This window comes from Struthio camelus, chromosome Z (genome assembly GCF_040807025.1).
Source record: "Struthio camelus isolate bStrCam1 chromosome Z, bStrCam1.hap1, whole genome shotgun sequence".
In the NCBI taxonomy this organism is placed as follows: domain Eukaryota; kingdom Metazoa; phylum Chordata; class Aves; order Struthioniformes; family Struthionidae; genus Struthio; species Struthio camelus.
Genome location: NC_090982.1, coordinates 13,430,764 through 13,452,902, shown reverse-complemented (window position 1 = coordinate 13,452,902; position 22,139 = coordinate 13,430,764). Strand labels below are relative to the sequence as shown.

Genomic DNA, 22,139 nt, shown 5'->3' with positions numbered 1-22,139 from the left:
CCCCACATACGGGCACCTGCTTTATTCCAAGTACCTTTCTGTGTATTTTGACGACTAAGATTTTGAAACCAATAAAAATGTAAACAGGAATATTCACAAGCCTAAACATCCTGTACTTGAGCTTAGGCCTCTCTAACGCAGCATCATTTGTCATCCTGATCACAGTAGCACATGTGGGTCTGCAATGGAGAACTTGATTTCAGCAACAAATGTTGCAGAACGTATACATGCTATCTTTCACAGTTCAACTATTTACTTTTTTTTTTTTTTTAATCAATTTGTTCTGGTCTTGGTTTTCCATCTTCTCCTCCTGATCTCAGAGAAAGCTCGCATTTTACTCTGTGGAAAAGTCAGGCAAGTAAAGCAGGAGTCTTCTCAACAGTCAAAACAAGGCCCAAGAATATTGCTGATGAGCAGTAAGATTCTGATAAATACGAAGATTCAAGTTTTATGCCATTTTGCATTCTAACTAAGCAGAAAAACATTGAAGGAAGGGGACATTGGAAAAGGAACTTCAAAGCAGAACAGTTTAAACAGATCAGTGTCTTGAAGCACAGTTTTGCAACAGGAGCTGCAAGACCAGATGAATGTTAATGAACATATAAAACGCTCCTCTAAAAGCAGAGCTTCCAAAGTGAAGATACTGGGGAGCACTCCAATGCAAGTAGAATCAAAACATGACATGATAAAACACCGTCATTTGTGCACACTAAATCACATTAAAACTTGGTATAACTGACATATTTCATCAAATTTATTAAAAAATGAAAAGCTTACGATAAACAGTCTATAAGCAGTGTAAGAAACAGTTCAAAAAATTTCTGTGTGTTATTTTACAGCAACTGCAACGAAATGTGTTAAATACTGCCCAGTACGACAAAACAAAGGATGAATCAACATTCTGAGTTGCAAATTAGACTTTCACTCTTTCAATCCATGTTAAATATATATTTGTAGTGTCTGAAGAGAAAATATTTTAATTTGAAGAATAAGTTACACACTGTTATAGTGAAATATTCAAGACATCCTCTCTCTTAGGGGCATGCATTTTTTCTGTTAGTCTTTCCATCTACAAGTACAAAGTCAAAAAACTGTCAAGATTATAACTGAGTGAAAGAGAGGATACTATCAGACAAGTTTTATCATATCTGAAAAACTCACAGGCTTATTGTACATTATTAAACAAAGAACTTAATGACAACAGAATTCTGAATACTAGAACCATACGGACATTGGCTTTTGCCATTTTAAGGACAAAACATGAAAAATTCTACCTGAGAAATTATCCCTTACGATGCAAGGTTTACCTTATCAAGTGAAATGACATCAGCAGAATTTTACATCTCCTTCTTCTTAATTAGGGAAAACTAACAAAGTTATCATACCACTTGAAGAGCCAGCATGACAAGTCTTTGCCAGAAGCTGAATAATTTACTCCAGTGTTTCAATGGCAGGAGAATTCTGGAACACAGGACTGGCCGGAAAACATATGTGTCACTCCAGAAGGAAAATAGCAAGGAAGTCCCAGAGTGCACCTGGAATGGTACAGTAGTAAACCAGCCACATGGCAGTGGCTATTTCATTTTTTCAGAAGTGTATAAATTCAAATACACAGTTGAAAACTGCAAGTCAACAGAATGAGAACCACAGAATCACTATTGCTACCCAGGTACAGATAGAAAAGCTATGACTCAGCCTTTTGCTCAAGTAAAGAGTAGTTACAGATTTTTTTGTATGAAAGCATGAGAAACATTCAGTATCTGGACACAGTTCACAAGCACCCCTGGGTCTGTACCATACTTCTAGTAGTCATAACCCACTAGCAACTCGAACGCTCTTGTCTTTCCTGCACAGGGGTCTGGAACAAACTCAAACACACAAGCTCACGCAAAGCTACTATCCCTCACCAAAACACTGAACAAAAAAGCTTATGTCACTGACCAAAAGTGCAAGTGGTAACAAGAGGAGACAGAGTCGTCGGGCTTCCGCTCCCTTTCCATACAAAGCCTACTGTTATGCTAATACTTTACTTGCAATAAAGCTATCGCAGATTTGATGGCACGGCTAGCATTTGTACACACTTATCCTTACACTCAGAGGAAAGAGCCATGACTCTCAAAAGATCTCTCCTCTGTGATCCCAAGTTAAACAGGGAACATTAGCAAAATCTTCATTTCTATCCATTTGTAAGAAAGCACTCAGAGCTGTAATTTCCTAAAATCAGCTCACAATTTGTACGTTAGGAACACTAATTGGGACATCAAATCTAGAATATTTGTTTTTTCATGTGAAATACATCCCTGCTGTGTGCACCTTCATGTTCATAAAAAAAAAAAAAAAAAAGAAGAAAAAAGGAGGTAACATTCCCTGCCATATTTGCACGCAGCGGTTATTTTATGAAAAGAATAACCGTTGTTAGAAAATCTCCGATGCAGATGGGACTTTCAGTTCCTCCCCCCATTCATTTAACATTACACTGTTTCCTAAAGTTCCCTACAACTAAAGCAGGTCACACAGGCTCTGTGTAATTCAAAGAGGTTCCACTCCAAGAGCAGCCTGTTACATATAGTAGGGGATAATTCTGTCTTTGGAAGCTGAAAAATTCAAAACACCTCCTCAGACAAAAAGAGGCCTTGTCTGAGATTTTTCCATCCTACCTCTCTCTTGAGCTTGAGAAAGTTTTCATGAACTCTGGAAAGTCTAAGCCACTTGGCCAAGGTTTTTATTTAAGTATTCACTTGCCCATAAGTTTACTGCAATACTTCTTCTCTATTCCCTTTGAACCTCTTCCTTGCAGCTTGCTTTCTCTTCAGTTCCCACATCCAGCCTTTAACTTCTTCCTTTAGCGATCTGGAAGGACGCATGATGAAGTTAACTGTTAAGCAAAAAAAGGTAAGTATCTCCTTAGGAAAGAGATGAAACCCTATAAAAGGAACGTATCTTAATACCTTAGGAAGAAGGGAAATTACAAACTGTTGCAAGGATACCAGTCACGTTCTGTTAACAGCCACGGGATCAGTAGATTTGAATGACGTCATCCCACTCATCAACAGGCCAGATACCGTTGTCCTGAACGTTGGATGGTGAGCTCTTCCAGTCCCACATCTTCACAGGAACCTTCCAATCGGGGCCATAGTTGGCTTCCACATACTGGAGGGTTTCACAGGGTACATGTACTTTGAGTTCTACAAACTCAGTCCAACACAGAGTAAACTTTGGAAACAGATACCTGTATCATAAGAGAATACAATCATTAGCAGAAGATTGAGATACACATCTGTTGAAATCTATGCAGAAGGCAAGCACTACAGCAAGTCATCATCTTACTTTTATAGTTTCTCTCATTGCACAGCTTGCTGTCTATGATAGAGATACTTACTACTTATTAGACAAAGGTGTTATCAACAATAACCAGTTAATATTTGCCATGCGTTCTTAGGGCATCCTTGATGCTATTGTTTTTTTTTCCCTATACTATTCTGTCCCCTGTAGGAAATTACTTGGTTCATATCTCTACTCTTCCACTTATAAACTAGGTTTAACAATTACCTTATTTAGAAGGGTGCCTTGAGCTTCAACACATGTAAATTTTGGAGGGAGATTTTGATAAAAGCAGCATGAAAAACATTATTATGAGTGAGGCCTGGAAATAAGAAAACTAACAGGAAAAAAAAAAAAAACAAAAATTAGAAAAATAACTTGTTTTAAACAAAAGTTTCCACCTTCCTTCAATCTGACCAAACAAAGCATGTTTGAACATGTCGCCAAACTCAAGAGCACCTGCAAAGTATTAACACAGTTGCCACCCTATAGTTTTTGAACCTGTTCGGCCCATTGAGATTAATAAAAGAAGTTATTCTACCTCACCCACTTTCTTCTGCATCTACTCTCTTCTCTGGAAGGGTCAACAGGAGCCATATCTGTATGCCACTAGTGGAAACGCACAGATAAATTTCACAGTTTCATCAAAATGAGGCCCTACAGGAGCCCAGGGTCAGAGTCCGCTCGTTAAACAAAATATCAAATACCAAAGCCTACGTCCTGCAGAGTATCACTCCCATTTCTGAAGTTGTGAAGTCTTGCACAGAAAAAGTGATCTTAACATTTCCTTTAGAATTATCACATGTTAAAAAGAAATCACAAACACTTACCCCTTTGAAAGGGAAGAGGGTTAAAAGATTTGTATCCCTGCATGAACTAAATATCCAACAAGTTCCTTTAAGTATAAAGCTAAAATTATTTCTAAAGAGTGAACAGTTTCAAAATATAAAACTACCTTAGTTTTACGCCTTAAATGGAGAAACAAGTGATCAAGCACTTTTGCATTTGTATCCAGGGACTACTGATTAGCTCTAAACTAAACAAACAGGCAAAAAAAAATGCCAGGTACCAAGGCAAAAATAGGGTAAGCAAACTTTATCAGTGGTTTTATAATCATGAAATAGATATTTAGCTGTTATTAAACCAAGAAATCATTCAGGTTATCAAACAGAACTAAATTAGAGTGGACGTGCACAGCAAAGCCCTGAAATGATATATCCTCAAGACTGAACTCTGAATAATCAATTTTAAGGAGAACAAACGAGTATTTTACATAAACCATCTATTCTGCCAATTAAAAAGGTAGCGCAAAATTTCACCATAATAATTACTTAACTATGATTAAAATCAAGTTTTTACATTCACTGAGGAGAAACATAGCTTCCCGTTGATACCTCTCACCACTGGAATTGTTGCCCATCATTTGCTCATTCCAAGTGGCAGGGATAAGGCTATACACTCCTATGCACATGCACTGCTCATTGTCTTTCCAACATCCGTCTCATCAATCTTTGGACATAAAAGTAGTGAAAATATTTTTTGCTTACATAAAATCCTTTCTCTTCCATATTAAGACTTTCCAGAATTAACTGTTTTTAAGAATTAAAGCAGATAGTGCAGTCTTCTTTCACAGATTTGATTTTTATAAATGCTTATTCTCTGCTGAAGAATGCACCCATCCAGCATAAATTCTGTAAATAAATGGGAGCTCTCAATTGTTGCTACTTTAAGATAAGATAAGAGTATGCACATTTGCTTGTGTATCTGCAATGTGGAAGAAGTATTCAGATGCAGAGCTTTTAGCCAGACTTTGTGGTTTAGAAAACAACTCTCCAAGGAAACAGAGAATAAAAATCGTTAGTGGAAAAATATTTAAACTAAATGAAAAAAAAATTCGTCCTTCAGACTTTTATCTAGTAAGATGTATAGAAAATACACGTCTACAAATACTTAGCTTCCTGAATAAAATGTTCCTTTTACCCTTCATTTATTGAAAGTATAAACATACTCTTGGAACAGAGTTCCCATCCTTATCTGTGATGATACAAAAGCAATCAGTATCTCTTCTGGCACCATATAAACACCAGGTGAGATTCCTTCAGAATTGCTCACAGGTGGATTTAGGATTCAGCACGCTCAATCACTTTTCTTTTAACTTCACCTTCCCCCAAAATTTTGAAAGGACTGAAGACTAAGAAGAATTGAAATTATAACACTTAAACCAACAATATTGGATAATCACATCCCAGAGCTAAAGAGATGTGGACCTTTTTTTCTCTTTTTGAGAAGGTATTTGGAATAATACAGTAGGTATTTCAAATAGCTACGTTCTGTCAATGCTCAGTGCCTTCACAAGCAACCAGTAAGCAACCAGTTTTTCTTGCTTCCTTTTCCACATAGATTAATTACAGTGAAGTACACCTAAAAAATCACCAATTCAGGATTAATTCAGGATTCCTTAGACTAAGCTACTTTTAAATAAATTTCTCATTGAGCTAGAAAGCCACACTTGTCAACTTGGTTTGAAAAAAATTACTGCCAAAAATAATTATTAAGCTGTGACTGTTTTATGAATGCCAAAGTTTCATAACAGCTGCAATATACCAGGATACAGGAGCTGTAACTGTAGCACATGTACACAGATTCAAATTCCCTTTCTGTTCTTATGCCTTGGACTGGTCATATCAAGAGAGAGAAAAAAAAAAAAATCTCTCAAGTACCCAATATCTGATGCTAGAATGCTATTTTGTAAGAGGATGACAAACTCCACCAGCATGGGAACAGATGTGGCAATTTACATAAAACACATGCAAAGAAAAGGAAAGGTATTTATTAGTCAACAGGCTTCCCTAAAAGATGTCACCAAAAACCCTCCATAACCTTGTATGGAAAAAACAGACATTAAGCCTGCTTTGGAGAACTGTAAGAAACTGTTGTGGTATTCCAAGAAACAACTCTGCAATATGCCACTTTTTCTATTAAAGAACTCCTCCTTCTGTCTATTTGCAAGTGCGCTTTTTGACTCTGGTCATCAAAAATACCTTGCCCAGTCTTTGCTTATCCTTTCAAGACAAAGATAACTAAGACAAGGAGTCAGACACAATCACTGTCTGGGTGAGAGTGTTCACTAAGCATCTGTTACCTAGAAAAAGCAATGCACTTCAAGCAAAATATAGAAGATCATCATGTCCTATAAGAACTCATCAAGGTCCTCACCTAGTCTGCAATTTGTCTCTTTCTGGGTTAAGGTGGATGACGGAAACCAACCTAATCATCAAGATCTACACTGAGTTTGCTGAGTAGACTAAAAATCTATGGTCTTTGTTTGCTGATTTAATACTGAAAGGAATGAAGCAAGAAATGTGGGATCCTATTTAAAATTTCATTTTCAGAATGGGAACAAAGTTATCTGCAGTAGTCATCATCTGCACAGCTGTCATAACATTACCATAGAAGTAGTACTGCAAATCATTATCACAAAATCCCCAAACCAGGGGTTTTACTTTGCAAGGGCAGCTGAGGCTTTCTGCCACAATGCTCTGTCATCAAATCAGACGCCCGAGGGCTCCTTTTTTTACTGCGAAATCAGTATTTGCAACTAACAGTTTTGAAGATTTCTTTTGCGTTTTATCTCTTGGACTTAGAGCTCGTCACACTCCAGATAACGTCTGCTTGATGCACTGTCAGGCCACTATTGCTTTAGATTTCACAAGAAAATTGACATTTGACAAGTCCAGCCCCCTTCCAGTAAGGCACAGGTAGTGCTGTTCTCTTCCACTTCTGCAGCTTCAAAGCACAAAATCTCCAGTGATTCCCCTTTGACAACTGCCTTTCCCACCAAGAAAACAGACTGCTAACTGCTAGCTCTAGAACTTCGCTAAACAACAACACACAACACAGGATGCCAACAATAACTTGTTCAACTCCTTTCCTACTAGAGGTACAAATCCAGTTCATACTTGAATTTCTTGCCCGATTTGGCCTGAGTTCCTCCATTCCATATGTGGTTATCCTCTTCATAGAAGAAAAAAATATCAAGTTTCACATCACCTTCTCCCTGGAAAGAGAGTTCCAAGCTGTCTTCTACCTGCAAGACAAATATATATACTGTACATACTCATAGGAACACAGAAAAAATGCAGGACTACTTATGCTAGCAGGTTTCAGAGAACAAAGTTATTGTGGTCAATGTTGCAGAGCGTCTCCTATCCTAACTGAAGAAAATACACCAACTCAGCAATTTCTTTTTTTGATGCCTTGAGAAAACTGGAAATTTTCTTCACCTCAGAAGGGACTACCCTCTCCATCCTTACTCTAGCCCCAACAGCTCTAGCACCTACTCTGTTCTTTGCCACAGAGCCAACACATAACTCCTTATTTCGGATCAACTGCAAAGTCCCTTTGTTTTGGCAGGAAAGCCAAAACTTAGAGCTTTCTGCAGAAATTTTATAAGAGTTATGGAAAGAACGACAGGAGTCTAAAGCAAACTGTTTTCCATGCACATGCTTGAAATAAAATACATGAAAATACAGAATGATGACCTTTCCTTGGCAAGGAAACCTCTAATTGGGAATCATTTATACCTAACCCCCTCAGAAGAAAAGATATCACTGTGTAGGTTAAAGATAAAAATCAAGAAAGTGCTTGAAGAACAAAACTCTAGCTAATCCGAATAGTACTGTCCACTTAATAGCACAACAGATCAGCTTCTACAGCTGCATTTGCTATGCTTGAGCACATGAACAGAGAGCGATCTACCTTAGGTTCCCACCTTTCTTCATACAGCTCACACAGTACCCTACCACAATTCATGAAGAAACTGCTAAAACCTAAGACTGTAGTTTGATAAAAAGTCCTCACACAAAAGAGCAGAATAACCTCAGTGAATAAACACATAATTAGTAAGTGCCTTTATTTAAAACATCTCCTCTCTGGTAAAACACCCACTAGCAGCAATTAACGATGTAGCTCTTGAACGGAGGCTGAACCTTCCTATCCCCGTAATTTTGCTTTTTCTCTTTACCCTTCAGATTCCACTCTCCAGCCTGTGCTCTAGCAAAGCTAAGTAAAGGTCCATATAAGCTCACGATGGACAAGCCCAATGCCCACCTTAGGCAATCTTTCCCTCTCTGCTAGCTTTGCATACAAGGCTACACAATCTCCGTGCTTATCACCACTCTTCCCCTACGATCAGGCTCACTCAATATCAAAGATTAAATCTTCCCTTGATTTTTTATTTCTCTAGCACCACTCGCACAAATTAGACCCCTTTAAAATTAAAAATTTCTTCTGAGGTAGAATTCAGACTCTCTAAACAGGACAACGGCCGGCCATTAAAAAAAAAAAAAGTGTTCTGCATAGTCACACACTATCCGAGAGACCACACAAAAGTCAATGAAATTATCTGTTTAGATAGATCACTCATGAGTAAATATGCAAGAGGAGACCTCAGACATCCAATTCAACGGAAATGACCTGCAGCCACATTCAGATTTATAAACCAACCAAAAGGATGCGTGAAGCAAATTGTTCATTATCTGCCTACCTTGCCAAATTTGTGCTTCAGTGGTAATCCTGCTTTCTGAAATGCTGGAATGATATCTGCTTTGTAGTCCCTTATGAAGACCCCCAAATCCACGTCTTTGCTGTAAGGAATGATATTGCACTGTCTATACCAGCCTGAGGGGGGAAGAAAGGGGGAGGGGGAAATTAGTTAGTTAATTCAGAAACATCAGGCATACACAGACGGAACTAAAGCAAGGTAAGGCTGAATTGACATAAGGTCACAGGTCAAGATCCTTCAAGGAGACCATAAACAAGATTTCTGCCTTTCTGTAGTGTCAAACTGACCATATCGAAGAAAGCAAACATTACGTACTTGTAGTCAGCTCTCTCCTCCAGCAAGCCAGGAATGAGAGAGAAATTTCTAACACTCTTAAAGATAAAATATTTTCAGTGTTCTACACAAAATGGCTTTGAAGACAAAATATTTTAGATCTGGGTTCAGATCTAATCAGCAGCGAACAGTTACAAGGATACAACTCTGCTTTTAGTTTGAAACAATTATTTTAAATAGTGTGTGAGAGGTAAATCACCTTTTAATTACCAAAACAAAACAAGGTAAGATGCACAACCTTTCACTTATCTCATTAAAGTTGTTTTTTCTAACTGTCCATTCAGAAAATGATTGTCCCTAGGACTAAACAAATACAAGTCAAATGCTCACATTTATCAACTTATATCATCTGCTTCAGTAATGACAAGAGTCTTTCTCCTGTAATTAAGACATTACTTTCCACTTCTGCAGAACTGAAAACCTGCAGTATCCACTCTAATAGGCTGATGTGTAAAAGGCTGTGTTTTAAAATAAATATATGTAAATCATGTTTAAAAAGTCAGTGATAAACATCAATTGGCGTGGGAAGAAAATCAGGTGACAGTGTTTAGGGATACTAGAAAAATGTGCCATCCCTGTATTTGCCAGCTACCGTCTCAGTAAATTGTATGGCACAATTTAGGAAGCTACTGATTACCTTCTAAGCTGTGATAACACAACACAAATAAGTGCTAAAAACACTGAGCACTTCACTTAAATTTTGCTCAGCACCTCCAAGGGTCAAGATTTTAAAGGAAAAACATTTGGTCAAGAGCAAAAAAATCTTATTTTAACAGAGCTAATGTGGAGCACCTTCCTCACAGTTAACAGATATCACCTTACAACCTTGTATATTTAGCTGCTAACCTCAGCTTACATCATAAAAGCAATAGGTGATGAAATTTTTAAAAACGCTTTACCAAGGCAGGTTCCACTGCTCAGCCAGAACTTTACTCCTAAGTTATTTAGTGTCAGGGCAGCCAGACGCAGCAAGGATTTTGCCTTTTTTCTGAACTCCACTGCATCAAGAGATGCATCGTCAGGGTACAGCTAGAAAGCAAAAGAACAGCAAGCTATTTATTGTCAGACAGCGAACACGTCCTTTCATTTTTCAGTGTCCTAAGAGAAAAAAAACCTTTAAAATTTTTACGTAACTAATATCTGCGCATGTATACAACTCGGTTTGACAGCATGCAATGGAACGGCAGGTTAAATTTAAATTCTGAAAAATCACTGTTCAGCTTTTCCAAACCAGCAGAATGCAAAGTCAAACTAAAATAGTGACAGAATAAGTGTATTAGACACTGCAATTCTCAGGGCTTGCCAACACCACACGTGAACCCTAACCAAAGCTCCAAGGGGACAACAGAGACAGATTTAGACAGGTTCTGAGCATATCACAAGTTTATTTGGCGCCACCACGTGTTACAACTGGATACGGACAACCTCTGCCATTTATTACTAACAACCTGAAGAGAAAATAACACCTGTCTTCAGCTACAAAAATCCTGCTGCAAGACCTCCTGTATTGCAAAGCTAAAAACAGGATGGAAAAGCCTAGGCAAATATTACCCTATCAAACACATGAATGATGCACCAGACACTCAGCATCACTACTGATTTCACTGGGAGCTCCTCAAACACAGTTGAAATGAGAACTTAATTATCAAAATAGATGCCAACTCATTGTTTCAATACTAAAGCTCCAAAATTCAATGTACCTTCTGAGGGACATTTTCTCTGCATGGGGTAGTGAGTGCCTGGAGGTCTTAAGAGCTGAAGTGGAGCACACTTACAGTTTCTGGACCTTACAGGTGAACTGATATCACACACGTAGCCCTGGGTAAACATGCATGCATGGGGAGAGAGACTGGAAAAGGATGGCTTTCACATGCAGAGGTCAAAGGAGAAATCCTTGCCCTAAGATCTCAAACACCTGAAGAACGGAAACTTTGGTGTCCTCTTTTTTACCTTTCCCATGGAGCGAGAGGTCATACAGATTCAGTGACCTGATTCTGACTTTGCAGTCTTAATTGTGGTAACTCAATTCTGTATCTCAGTCCTTGCCAAGTTAGAACAAAAAGCTCCCCCTACTCCAGCAGGAAGTTTTCTACTATCTGCTAAATCAGACAGCAATACTCTGAAAAAGTGTTCTAAACAGTGACGAAACTATTAGCTTACATGGTCAAAAAAGAATAGAAAAAAGTAATGTCTGAATGAATATACCATTTCACATAAACAGAGTCAGAAACGTGGAACTGCAGCGGATGGTTCAAAGGAATAAAGAAACATTACTGAAAACTTTGAGATTTTCCACAAGTAATATTTTCAACCACAAAGACACACAAGATCTTAATGTTATTTACATGAAATCTATTGAATAGGAACAAATGTGAGAGAACTACGGAGAGGTTGGTTACCTCTTCTTTACACAGTCTTGGACCATGCAAGGAAATACCTTCACAAATCAAGAGGAGAGACAGTCTTTCCCAGCCACCGAAAAATTTTAGCTTTAGTATTTACTAATTGCTGTGGATTACATCTCAGAGCCTGTATTTAAATTGATATATGCAAAGAGTCCCTTTCAAGCCAAACACAATGAAATGTTTGTAGGTTTAGGTTTATCAATGAGCAATTTACATTACATCTCAGAGACACTACCTGATTACCACTAACCTGAAAGAAAGCCCGAGCTTCTCTGTACCTACATTCAAGAAATCTAGAGTGTGATATCTCCTCAAGAAAACTGGACGGATTTTTCGGAATTTGAACTTTTAAGTCATCAATGGAAACGAGCAGTAGTTCAGGCCTGCATGGAAAGAAACGTTACTCCACTTAATTCCTTTACACATCACAAACCATCTTCTCCCCTAGCTGAAGTTAAAAACTAAATACACAGTACTGCCAATGATTCCTCTGTCCGAACATACCTAAAACTGATTAGAGCAACACAAGCTTCAACATATTCCCCAATGCATTTGCAAACTTTAAATCGCGTTTTAAAAAAAATTAAATGCTTGTAAACCTTTACCCAGCATTGCAAATCACTGGTTCCATTCTCGACTCAGGACTTGCACTGAATTTGTTCAGAGTTGTTATTCAGTGTATTTGAAAATTCAGGCTGTTTATCTGGTCGTCTAAATGCAGATGCACTTAAGAATCAAATTTCAGCCTTCGCTTTGAGGTCACTTGCTTTAAAATATAAAAGCTGTTCAGCCTTCACAATGAATGAGATGTGAAATTTAATAGTTTACATAATTGACTTTAAATGTTGAGGTACACAGCAAGTAGTACAGATTCATGGTTCAGAAGGAAGAAAGAGCGGCCTCAATTTAAAAATATATATATAAATAGATTTATTTTGACCTGTGAAATGTTTGGCTCTTTCTCTTTGGTTTCTTATGATATACACACATACCCTATAAGAATATTATTCTTTAAGGTTAGTGGTATGTGTCTGGCTTAGAAAATAGTGACAAGATTTCCTTTGTGGACAAGTCACACCACCAACTCTAACATTTGTGCAAGTCGGGAGTCCTCTCAGTGCTTTAAGGGTAGGGGTTAGATGCAACAGTTGGCACATACCTTTGTGTTAAAATATCACTTCTCTTTATGCATGTTCTTTAATATTGGTCACTTAGACCATTAAACGGATTTCTACTACCTCCACTTTTCCTTTGATGATCAACATTGGAAAAAAGTCTGTACTCAACTTTTGGCTACATGTCATTACAGAAAGCTTTTTCAAATGGCTGCTACTTTAACCTCAAATATCACAAGCACAACTCATATCCTGCATGACATTTATTTCAGAATACTTCATGCGCAAGATGACAGTCAGCAGACACTTTTAAATGTTAGTCAGATGTGTCTTCTGGATATCAAAATATCCTAATGCACACCAAACATATCAGCTGTTACTACATTTCTTGCTACTTGTACCTCATCACTCTCACTTCTGCATTTATAGATGGTAGGAAACTCTACTTTTCAGGTAAACATTTGAATTTATCTTTACACATTTCATTTATCCACATTTTGAGAGGTAAATTATTCAGGAGCTGAATTTTTATAACCGGAACTTTAGAAAAGAGAGTAATTTTACATACAGGAGAAAGGAGTTATCCTGGAAGGGCCGCTATGGTTTTTTCTTCCTCTTTTGTGAACTCACTTTTCATATGCTCCAGGGTAGCGACCAAAGTGGAGTTTCCGGAAAGGCACAAACTTTCTGTCCATATGTTGCTTGAGCCTCAAAGGACCATGCCAGAGGTAGTTGCCACTCCTCTCATAAAAGACTACCAGGTGAATAGCATGAGACGCCAGTTTAAAGATGTAGTGCAAGGGAATTTCAAACCCAGACAGGTCATCCATCCCATCCAAGCGGGGGTCTTTGTTTAGAATCTTTAGCCATTGGAATCCCATTTTCTCAGCAGCTCTAAAAAGGTCCATCTAAAAATGAGAGAGAGAAAAGCTAAAGAGAACAGAAACAAAAACGGAATGCTAAATGCTTATGTATAAACTAGCATTATTCCCAATTTTCATTGTCTAATCAGAGGTAAGCACAAACTACTCCAAAACAAGATCTTAAATATCAGCTACAACACCTGCAACTGCAATCTTCCTTTTTCTTTTGTCCCTCAAATTATTCAGTAAAACATGAAAATAAACGCTGTCAGTCACTACGTTGAGTCAGTTTCTCAGTCACTACCTTGTGCTCGCTTTTGTAGCATCAAAAAATACCTCGTTGCTGAAACTCTTCATTTGATACAAAGCAGAATCCAAGATCTTTCGCACAATTAAATTCTATTTTCAGTATTCTAAGAAAACTGTCCATGCGCACAGACAGCTATCAACAGATTTCACTCCGATTTTTTAAAATATATTAATGGTAAAGTCAGTGACTCACATTACTAGAGCTTCTGCTACTCAGTTACTCCACATTTGCCTGAAAATCTCAAAGCCATGACTTTTACCGTCTTTATGACGTTGTATATTCTGTTCTATGCAGAAGTGTTTAAGTAGAGAAGTATACACTTTCTAGGAAGCATTCAAAGCAGAAGTTTCTCTCCTGGATTCAGTCTCAGTCCTTACTTCTTTCAGGTAATTTTCTTCATACATGCACTTTGCCTCCCTCCACTTTCTGCCTGCTTCAACCTGGCTAAACAGTAACTTGCTCTAAAACTGATCATTTCAAGAAATGCATTTCCTCACAGAGTTACACGTGCTCTTTGTCACAATACCCGTTCTTTTTAGCTCATATTTTACATCTTTTAATCAAAGACCAAAATCAAGATTTCCCATGTTTGGGATAGGCCTGCTCCTTCACAGATTACCTGTAGCTTCAAACTGTTCTCAGAAGTTATTCTTGCGTTCAGTTTGGCATGCCTGAAGTCCTTGAATAACGATACCACTAATGCATACACAATTACTGAAAAATCTTATTTTACGACATACACAAATATTAGTCTAAACATCATCAACCACTGAACATTAACATCAGGGTAACAGGAAAGCCAACAGACTTCAGTATTTTCATAAAAAAGGTATCGCACACAGCTTTTAAAAACTTTTGGTTATCTGAAATAACTCTTCCTAAATCCACCTTGAAGTGTATTAACCAGGCCTATCAGCTTCTCCTCTGGATGCTACAGATAAGGTCAAGGAGCCACAAAGCAGGAGGGAGGTGGAACTGTAACAATGTTCCATTGTACACACAGCCTCCTTCTCAATTTAAATCCTTAACTGCTATGGGAAAAACAGCTGGTTGATCAGCTCCTGAGTGCCACCACAATTCACCTGAGTGGGACTGCTTCAGTGAAATAGTATTAGCCCATTTGAATGTTCCTTGCTTAAAGAAAAAGATATCAGTGTCATCTCTAGTTTGTATATATTCATATCTATTTCCAGGTGGCACTTAGCTGATGAAGTAATCTTGGATTCCATTTTAGCCTTCCTCACGTGCTATACCTCTGTTTTTATCCCATCCATCTAAATATCTCAGAATACTGAAGTAGAGGTCCTAACATGTTAAAAAATAAAACCCTGTAACTACAGAGATGTACAAAATAAAGTAGTCCTAAAAGAAATGTAAGCCTGCAGCCTGTCTTAGACTTTCCAGCCTTGTCAGATCAACTCCTCTGTTTTTGCTTTGATAGATCCCCTAACTAAAGATTTACTAAGGCTATATCTGCATCACGGACTTAAGGTTCCCTTCTTCCTTTCTAACAGGCCACTTATTTTTTTCTTTTTGAAGGTGCCCTCTTCTTACAACTGCTTAGGAACATTGCTGACTGCCTCTAAAAACTTCTAGTTATCCGAAATGACTCTTAACACGTCCATCTTCTAAACACTTTTCTGACTTCCTTCAAAGTATCAGGGTTGCTCTTCTCTTTTGATGACTCACACGCTTCTAAAACCAAGCAGACCCCTGCCTGAATACCTTTTACTCTTAAAAAATGAAAAGCAAAAAAAAACTTTCTCTACTCCACCCTTTTACAAGATTTCCACACAATATATTCAGAGTTCCTGTTACAAACATGCGAGCGTTATGTCACAAGATCCTAGAGCACCTGAATGCATTACAACATACAAATATAAACTGGAGAAGAAAAGGCACTTACTTCATGTTTCCACGTTTTGTCCAGTAGTGCAAATGTAGTAAAGTCTCTTGGAGCACAGAAATACTTGCATTCTGGGCTAGGGCCATCAGAAGAACTCCTGATCTGTTCAATGTCTTTATCAATCAGTCCCAGAACCAAAGGATCAATCAAATACACGGGTATATTTTGACTGGATATTAAACCTAGGAACTTCCTAACCACATGCTGTTCGATAGAGGAGAAAACTGAAAGTTAGAAACATTCTCTTTCAGAGCACAAAGGCTAGTACTTTAAAAGTATAGCGTCATGGTCACTAGGAACGCTTATCTCCCAATAGGACTCCCAACTCAGAATTCTAAGTGTGAGCTTCACTTCCACAAACACTTGGGGATACAGACATTTTCTCTTTCACAAGAACAGTCTGGTCTCAGGCCTTCCAAATCCCTAAGCTTAGAGGATAAACCTTGTGGAGTAGTGTATTTCTGAAAGTTAGAGAAGCACTTAGAAGACGGAGCTGTAGAGGACTTAAATAGAATAGAGATAATAGGTCCAGATAAGATACATCTGTCAGTGCCAAGAGAGCTGACTGATGCTATTCTGAGGCTGCTCTCTGACATCCTGAAAGGTCACAAGGATCAGGAGCTGCTACTGAGGTGTGGAAAATGGCCACATTCAAAAAATGCCATCTTCAAAAACGAGGATATGGGGAACTCTGGTCAGCTTAATCTCAGTCTCCAGGAAACTCCTGAGGCAAATGACCCTGGAAAGTCACATCCAAGCATACGAAGGGTGAGAAGATCATTAGGAAAGCCACAACAGATTTATCAAGGACATAACGCACCTACTCACCCCGATTGTCTTTGGAAGTCACTGGCCCTGTGGACAAGGGGAAAGCAATGCATGCTCTCCACCTTGACTTCAGCAAGGCTTTGGACCCACTCCCCCTCTAGGGCTCCACACCTAAAGGGAGGCGATACGCACTGCACAACTGCACCGCGAGCTGCATGCCGAACTAGCTCCATCAGCCTCACAGCTGATGAGCTGCACCGAGTCCGCCCACTCCTTGGTCACTCCTGGCATCTTCACCATCATCAGGATCGGCCTGCATTGCTTCACAGCTTTAAGACCGCCTGGCAGCGTGGCAAGGACTGACCCCTCAGCTACTTGGTGGACCGGACCAGACCAAACCGAGGGAGCACGCAATACGCTGGAGCACAGGCCCGCTCTTCAGAGGCACCTCAACAGGATGGAGAGGCAAGCGGACAGGAACATCGCCAAGGCCACCACAGCCACAACCAAAAACGCCCGCCTCTGCAACCGCGGAGCCCCCGGCACCAGCACTGGCCGCCGCACCCCCCGACCCGACCGCCGTTCCGCGGAAGAGCCGCTGGGACGCCCCGTCAACAAAAGCCTGAGGCTGCAGCACACCCCAACCGCCGGACCCGTGCTGCGCTGCTGCAGCAGCAAGACAGCGACCAGGACGTCCAGGGAAGACACCAGTCCGCTCGTTCTGCCCCTTCTCAGGCTCCGTTTGGAGTCCCGCCTCCACTTCCGGGCTCCCCAGCACTGCACGGACTCTCTACGCGCTGCAGCAAGTCCAGCGGAGGGCCAACAGCCCTCCAGTTAAGGGACCGGGGCACTGGAGAAGCCTGGGACAATTGCCTTTGCTCAGCCTCAGGAAGACAAGAGAGGCTGATCTGACTGCTGTCTTCAACTACATAACAGCAGGGCCCAGAAGATGGAGCTAGACTCTTCTCAGCGTCCGACAGGTTCAGAGGCACTTGCCATGAGCTGCAATACAGGAAATCCTTATCAGATGTTAGTAAAATTTTTATGCCTGGTCAGACACTGGAACAGGAGCCCAGAGAAGCTGCAAGATCTTCATCTTTGCAGATATGAAAGTTTAGCTCGCAAAAGACTGGAGTAATCCAGTCTAGTCAGCTCTGCTCTGCACAAAGGGCAGAACCTGCATAAATTATTGCATGAGTAACAGTGGTACGGCACATACTTAACAAGGACCTCACACAGCTTGACATGCAACAAATTGGTTATGGCAGATCCTTAATGCAGACAAGTAAGAGCTCTGCTATCTGAACATTTTCTATATTGTTCACGCTTTAGATTATCTTAGGTTCAACAGAGACATCTGCTGGAAAGGAGGAGGCTAGACTTTCTGGAAAAAAGTAACTGCCTAACAACCACAAAAAAAAGAGTGATAAAGTGCAGAACGAGGGAAACTTTACAGCCTTCTGTCTTACAAAATAGCTAAAAAAAAAAAAAAAAAAAAAAAAAACCACCACTACCATACCTTTAATTAACAGGAGCAGAGCAGCGCTAACTCTTCATGACACCGCTCTCAAAAATTTAAGTTCGATACAGTCATCTGAACAAAATAGTCACTCTATACCATGAGGAGGCAGGGCTTATAATTAGCAAATAACATGCGATAAGGCAATTAAGACTTGGAGGCAGCTTAAAAGCTTTGTACACATTTCCAAGTCAATCACTTGTCAAGACAAAAACATATATGAGGATTCTTATTTTATTGATGTGGTGAATGAGTGGAAGAAATTTTATCATAAAACATTTGTGGCTAGTGATATTTTCCATGGCTTTCCCTGAGGGACAAGCAAAGTCAGTTATGTGACTTATTATAACGCTGGAACGGGCGAGGAGAATTCCAAGATCAGTTATAGAACAACCTTGAGCATCATTTGCTCCATTATACAGAAAGAGACTTCATGTTATGCACAGTGTATCAGTAGTACCAACTTTGCTGCATATGAAGAGTGATTCAGTGAGAAGGTAGGAAGTGAATGTCAAAGAGCCAAATAATGCTATCCAGTCTTTGGATATCAGTATAGCCAGGGCACTCAACTATGCCCACATTGCAAAAAGAGTTAAAAGCAGTAGTAAGAAGATTCAGCGCCTGGTAAGAGGATTTATTACTCGACTCAGCGGAGAATTTCAGTCCAGCACATTTAAATGTCCATGAAATACAAAAAATTTACAGCAGTCAGAGCTGCCCTGCTATTAAAAATATAACTGAGGTATTCAAATGTAACAGTTCAAATTTAGTGATTTAATGTACAGTTCTAACGAAACAAAACAGATGTGGTTACAATAGCACTAAGGGGCTTTATGTTTGTTACATCTCACGGATTCTAGACCTGGCATGATAAGGGAAAGTGATGGCCAATTGCCCAGCAAACTGATCCTGGCCGTCTAACTGAAGGTCTAATCTTCCTCCTGTCATACTCTTGAGTCTGTTTAACCAGATTCCACAGGCCAATTTCTGATTCTGGTACAAGGCTTTGGCTTTCAGAGGGGTATAAAAATGGAAGTGAAGACAATGCATCGACAAACAGAACTTAGGCTACATGGAGCTGAAAGGCAAGTGATGTGCTAACCTTACTTCTGTGATTAAAATAAGCAGCTCCTGAAGAGCTGGAAGCAAATCCATGCAAAAATATCTGTTTATTTTTTTCTGCCACTTCTTCTGGAAAAGGGGTCCTTAAAGAATCCGTAGAAAGAGATGGTTATGACGTCAAGCATCTAAGTAGAAATCCATTCAAATAAAATATTTCGGACTCATCATGCAAGCATTTAAAGAGAGCTGGGAGTGGAACAGGTGCCTGGCAGGACTGTGGAACATTCCGCATTGTTACTAATAACCCTGTAAAATCAAGTCAAAGCTTAATGAGAACTCGGTCCACAGACTGGTATACTGGAAGCTCGCTCTGACCAACGCATGTCACGTAACGCCTTGTAGGCAGTCCTAAGGAGTTGCACTTCTAAGAGTGCTGAGAAATTCCTGGTGCCGGTAAGCAGTCCACAGAGTAGTCTGTCTGGATTATCCCCCAGTACAGCTCTTAACAAGAGCATCTTTCCTCCTGCTCGGCAAAAACAAGTCTTTTACATGGCTAATTTGCTAAGTAGCGACACATATCAGATTGCATCTAAAGCAAAGCGCACACCATTCTCCTTAACCATCTGTGCTGTTCTTGGGAGATCCACTGACAAAAAGACTTCTGTAAAAGCAGCTCCAAACAAATGCTAACTACAAATGTTATAACTGAGTTTAATGTTATAACTGAGCTTCTGATTCCCTGAGGCTTACAGGATGTTTTGGTTGCCTGCAAACCTTGGAGACGTTGCAACAAAAATTTCCGATTAGAGTTATCTAATGGCAGTCATAACACTGCTTCTGAACAACAGAATAAGGCAACCGGCAAACGCTGTGAAACACAACATTTTCCTGCTTGTGAGGAGATTTATGACTCAGAGCAAGCAAGTAACATGAAACATGAGTGGCAGGTCAAACAACTTGAGCAAGCAAAGAGGTATTTTGTGACCTGAGAACTGCAACTAATTTTGTTACTACGCTACTGCCTATCAAACAAGCTGCAAGTCAGGCAAGTCAAGCTTTTCAGTATTTGGTCCAAAAGACCACAAAAGCCGGGATCAAAACCTGTACCCCAGAAAGACCAGGCTTTGCTTCTTAAAACATGAACAACACTGCTAAGGACTGCACAGGAAAAGGCTGTAACCCTGTCCTGATGCCCTTTTAAGCTGATCTTTATAAACATTTCATAGCTTTATTCAGTGAGGAAAATATCTTTTAGAGCTAAGGATTATGAAATGCTCAGTGACAAGGAAAGAGAATTAGACCCACAGATTGCAATTCTGCCCGAGTTCTCTCAGATTTGCAAAGGAACCGTATGAATCGATGATGTCGTACATACCCATCTAGTGCTGTCTTGACCTGACTGCCTTCCTCTGCCTTTTGAAAAAACCGCTCCATTCTATCAAAGCCAAAGAAGGAAAGAAAAAGAAAAAAAAAAAAGGTAAGTTTAATCTGAATCACTCCTTAGGATTTCTTAAAAAGGCTTTTAGAGGCGCATATCCAGTTAGCACTTTATAATCATGACTGTGGTTATGCCTGCGGTCACTTAACCACAGTTTAGAAGGTGATGTCACAGCCAGCTGTTCTGGCTTAGTGTATTTAAAAAGATAGCATAAGTCTTGGGAACTTACAGATATGCAAGGATTGCCTGAGCAGGCCTCGGGTTTCTAAGTCAATATGCCAGTAAGTGTAAAATGGGAAGATGACAAATGCAAACAGTGTCAAATACCGTTAAGGGAAAAGATAAGAGGACCATTCCTCACTCTTTCCAGATGTAACCCTAGGGAATTAAATGCTAAAGTGAACAGATTGATGTCAGGAAGCCAAGGCAGCTAACGCCTCCGCTTTTGGCTTTTGAAAAATACAAACAGTTTCTCATTCACAGTCTTATTTAGTGTTCCCAGTCGGAAAGCACAAGAAAGAAATCACAGGCGATTTTGTCCTCTAGCACTAAGATTGCCTACGTTTATCAGGACCGTCCTCACCAAAAAAAAAAAAGGAAAACCAGGAAACATGATACCTACAAGATAAAGAAAACGAGGGCGTGCAGTGGCAAGGAGTTACTCTGTTGACTCTGCACTGCAGCTGCAAGCTCTGAATCCCGCAAAAGGGGAACATTTCGTTTCTAGTAACGTTTTCCCCATCAACGAAAGATTACCGTAAACTAATCACGTCATATCACCGCTAGGGGTGCGGAAGCAGGATTGGGCCTTCAACGCCTTGGAAACTGCGAACGCTGAACCACAGAGAAAACATGAAGATGACTGCTGAAAAGCTGTTTCTTGTTTTTAAGAGTACCGCAACCAAACAGGCAGGGAAGAATAAAGTCTCCGGCCCCTGTTTCCCTGGGGGGGAGGAGGATGCTGCAGGCAGCGCTTAGCTTGACTCCAGTATCAATAAAAGTCACTTAAAACGGAGCAGAGCGAATTAAACGCGGATCCAGGATGTTTTTTTTTTTTTTTTGGGGGGGGGGGGGAAGGAAGCGCTACGTCTGGCCGGGTGCCGCGGGCGGCAGCCGCCCCTGCCCCGGCCCCTGCCCCTGCCCCGGCCCCGGCCGCCCTCCGTTACCTTGGGCGGCAGGTAGAACTGGTAGTAGCAGAGCTGGCAGAGGAGGAAAACCAAGCTGGCCGCCGTGAGCAGAGCCAGGACCCCGTTCCTGTTGACCTTCTGCATCAGTCTTGGCCGCTGGCGGGCTCACCCGTTGGCAAGCACCTCGCCGTCTCTCATCTTCCGCCAGCTCCTCGCCGCTTCCCTAGGGGCAGGAAAACAGGGGTCAGACTCGGCGGGCCACGGGGTCCGCACCGCCCCGCGGCCCGGCGGCGCCTCCCGCGGGCCCGGCCCGGCCTCGCCTCACCTGGCCGGCGCCTCGCTGGCAGCGCCGGGCCCTGGCCGCGGCCCAGCGGCGCCGCCCGCACGCGCATGCGCCGCCGCCGCCATT

At 40.4% G+C, this 22,139-nt stretch overlaps 1 protein-coding gene across 10 annotated transcripts; it reads right to left on the bottom strand.

Moving 5' to 3' along the window:
- Positions 1–732: 732 nt before the first annotated feature.
- On the bottom strand, positions 733–22,133 carry FKTN (fukutin). 10 transcript variants are annotated; one of them, XR_011137904.1, is made up of 12 exons: positions 22,056–22,133; positions 21,770–21,953; positions 20,541–20,600; positions 15,817–16,020; positions 13,368–13,645; positions 11,873–12,005; positions 10,117–10,246; positions 8,867–9,000; positions 7,281–7,408; positions 3,550–3,658; positions 2,949–3,229; positions 733–2,850 (listed from the first exon to the last, which is right to left on the bottom strand). XR_011137904.1 is itself a non-coding variant. In XM_068928305.1 (11 exons), the coding sequence occupies exons 2-10, from the start codon at positions 21,872–21,874 to the stop codon at positions 3,016–3,018; spliced, it is 1,386 nt and encodes a 461-aa protein (XP_068784406.1). In that variant the 5' UTR covers positions 21,875–21,953; positions 22,056–22,133; the 3' UTR covers positions 733–2,875; positions 2,988–3,015. The 10 variants fall into 10 exon arrangements, 5 of the variants coding, with proteins under 5 accessions (XP_068784406.1, XP_068784405.1, XP_068784410.1 ...); XR_011137903.1 differs by having other exon boundaries at positions 2,988–3,229; XR_011137900.1 differs by lacking the exon at positions 3,550–3,658 and having other exon boundaries at positions 733–1,535; positions 2,743–2,850; positions 2,988–3,229.
- Positions 22,134–22,139: the final 6 nt, after the last annotated feature.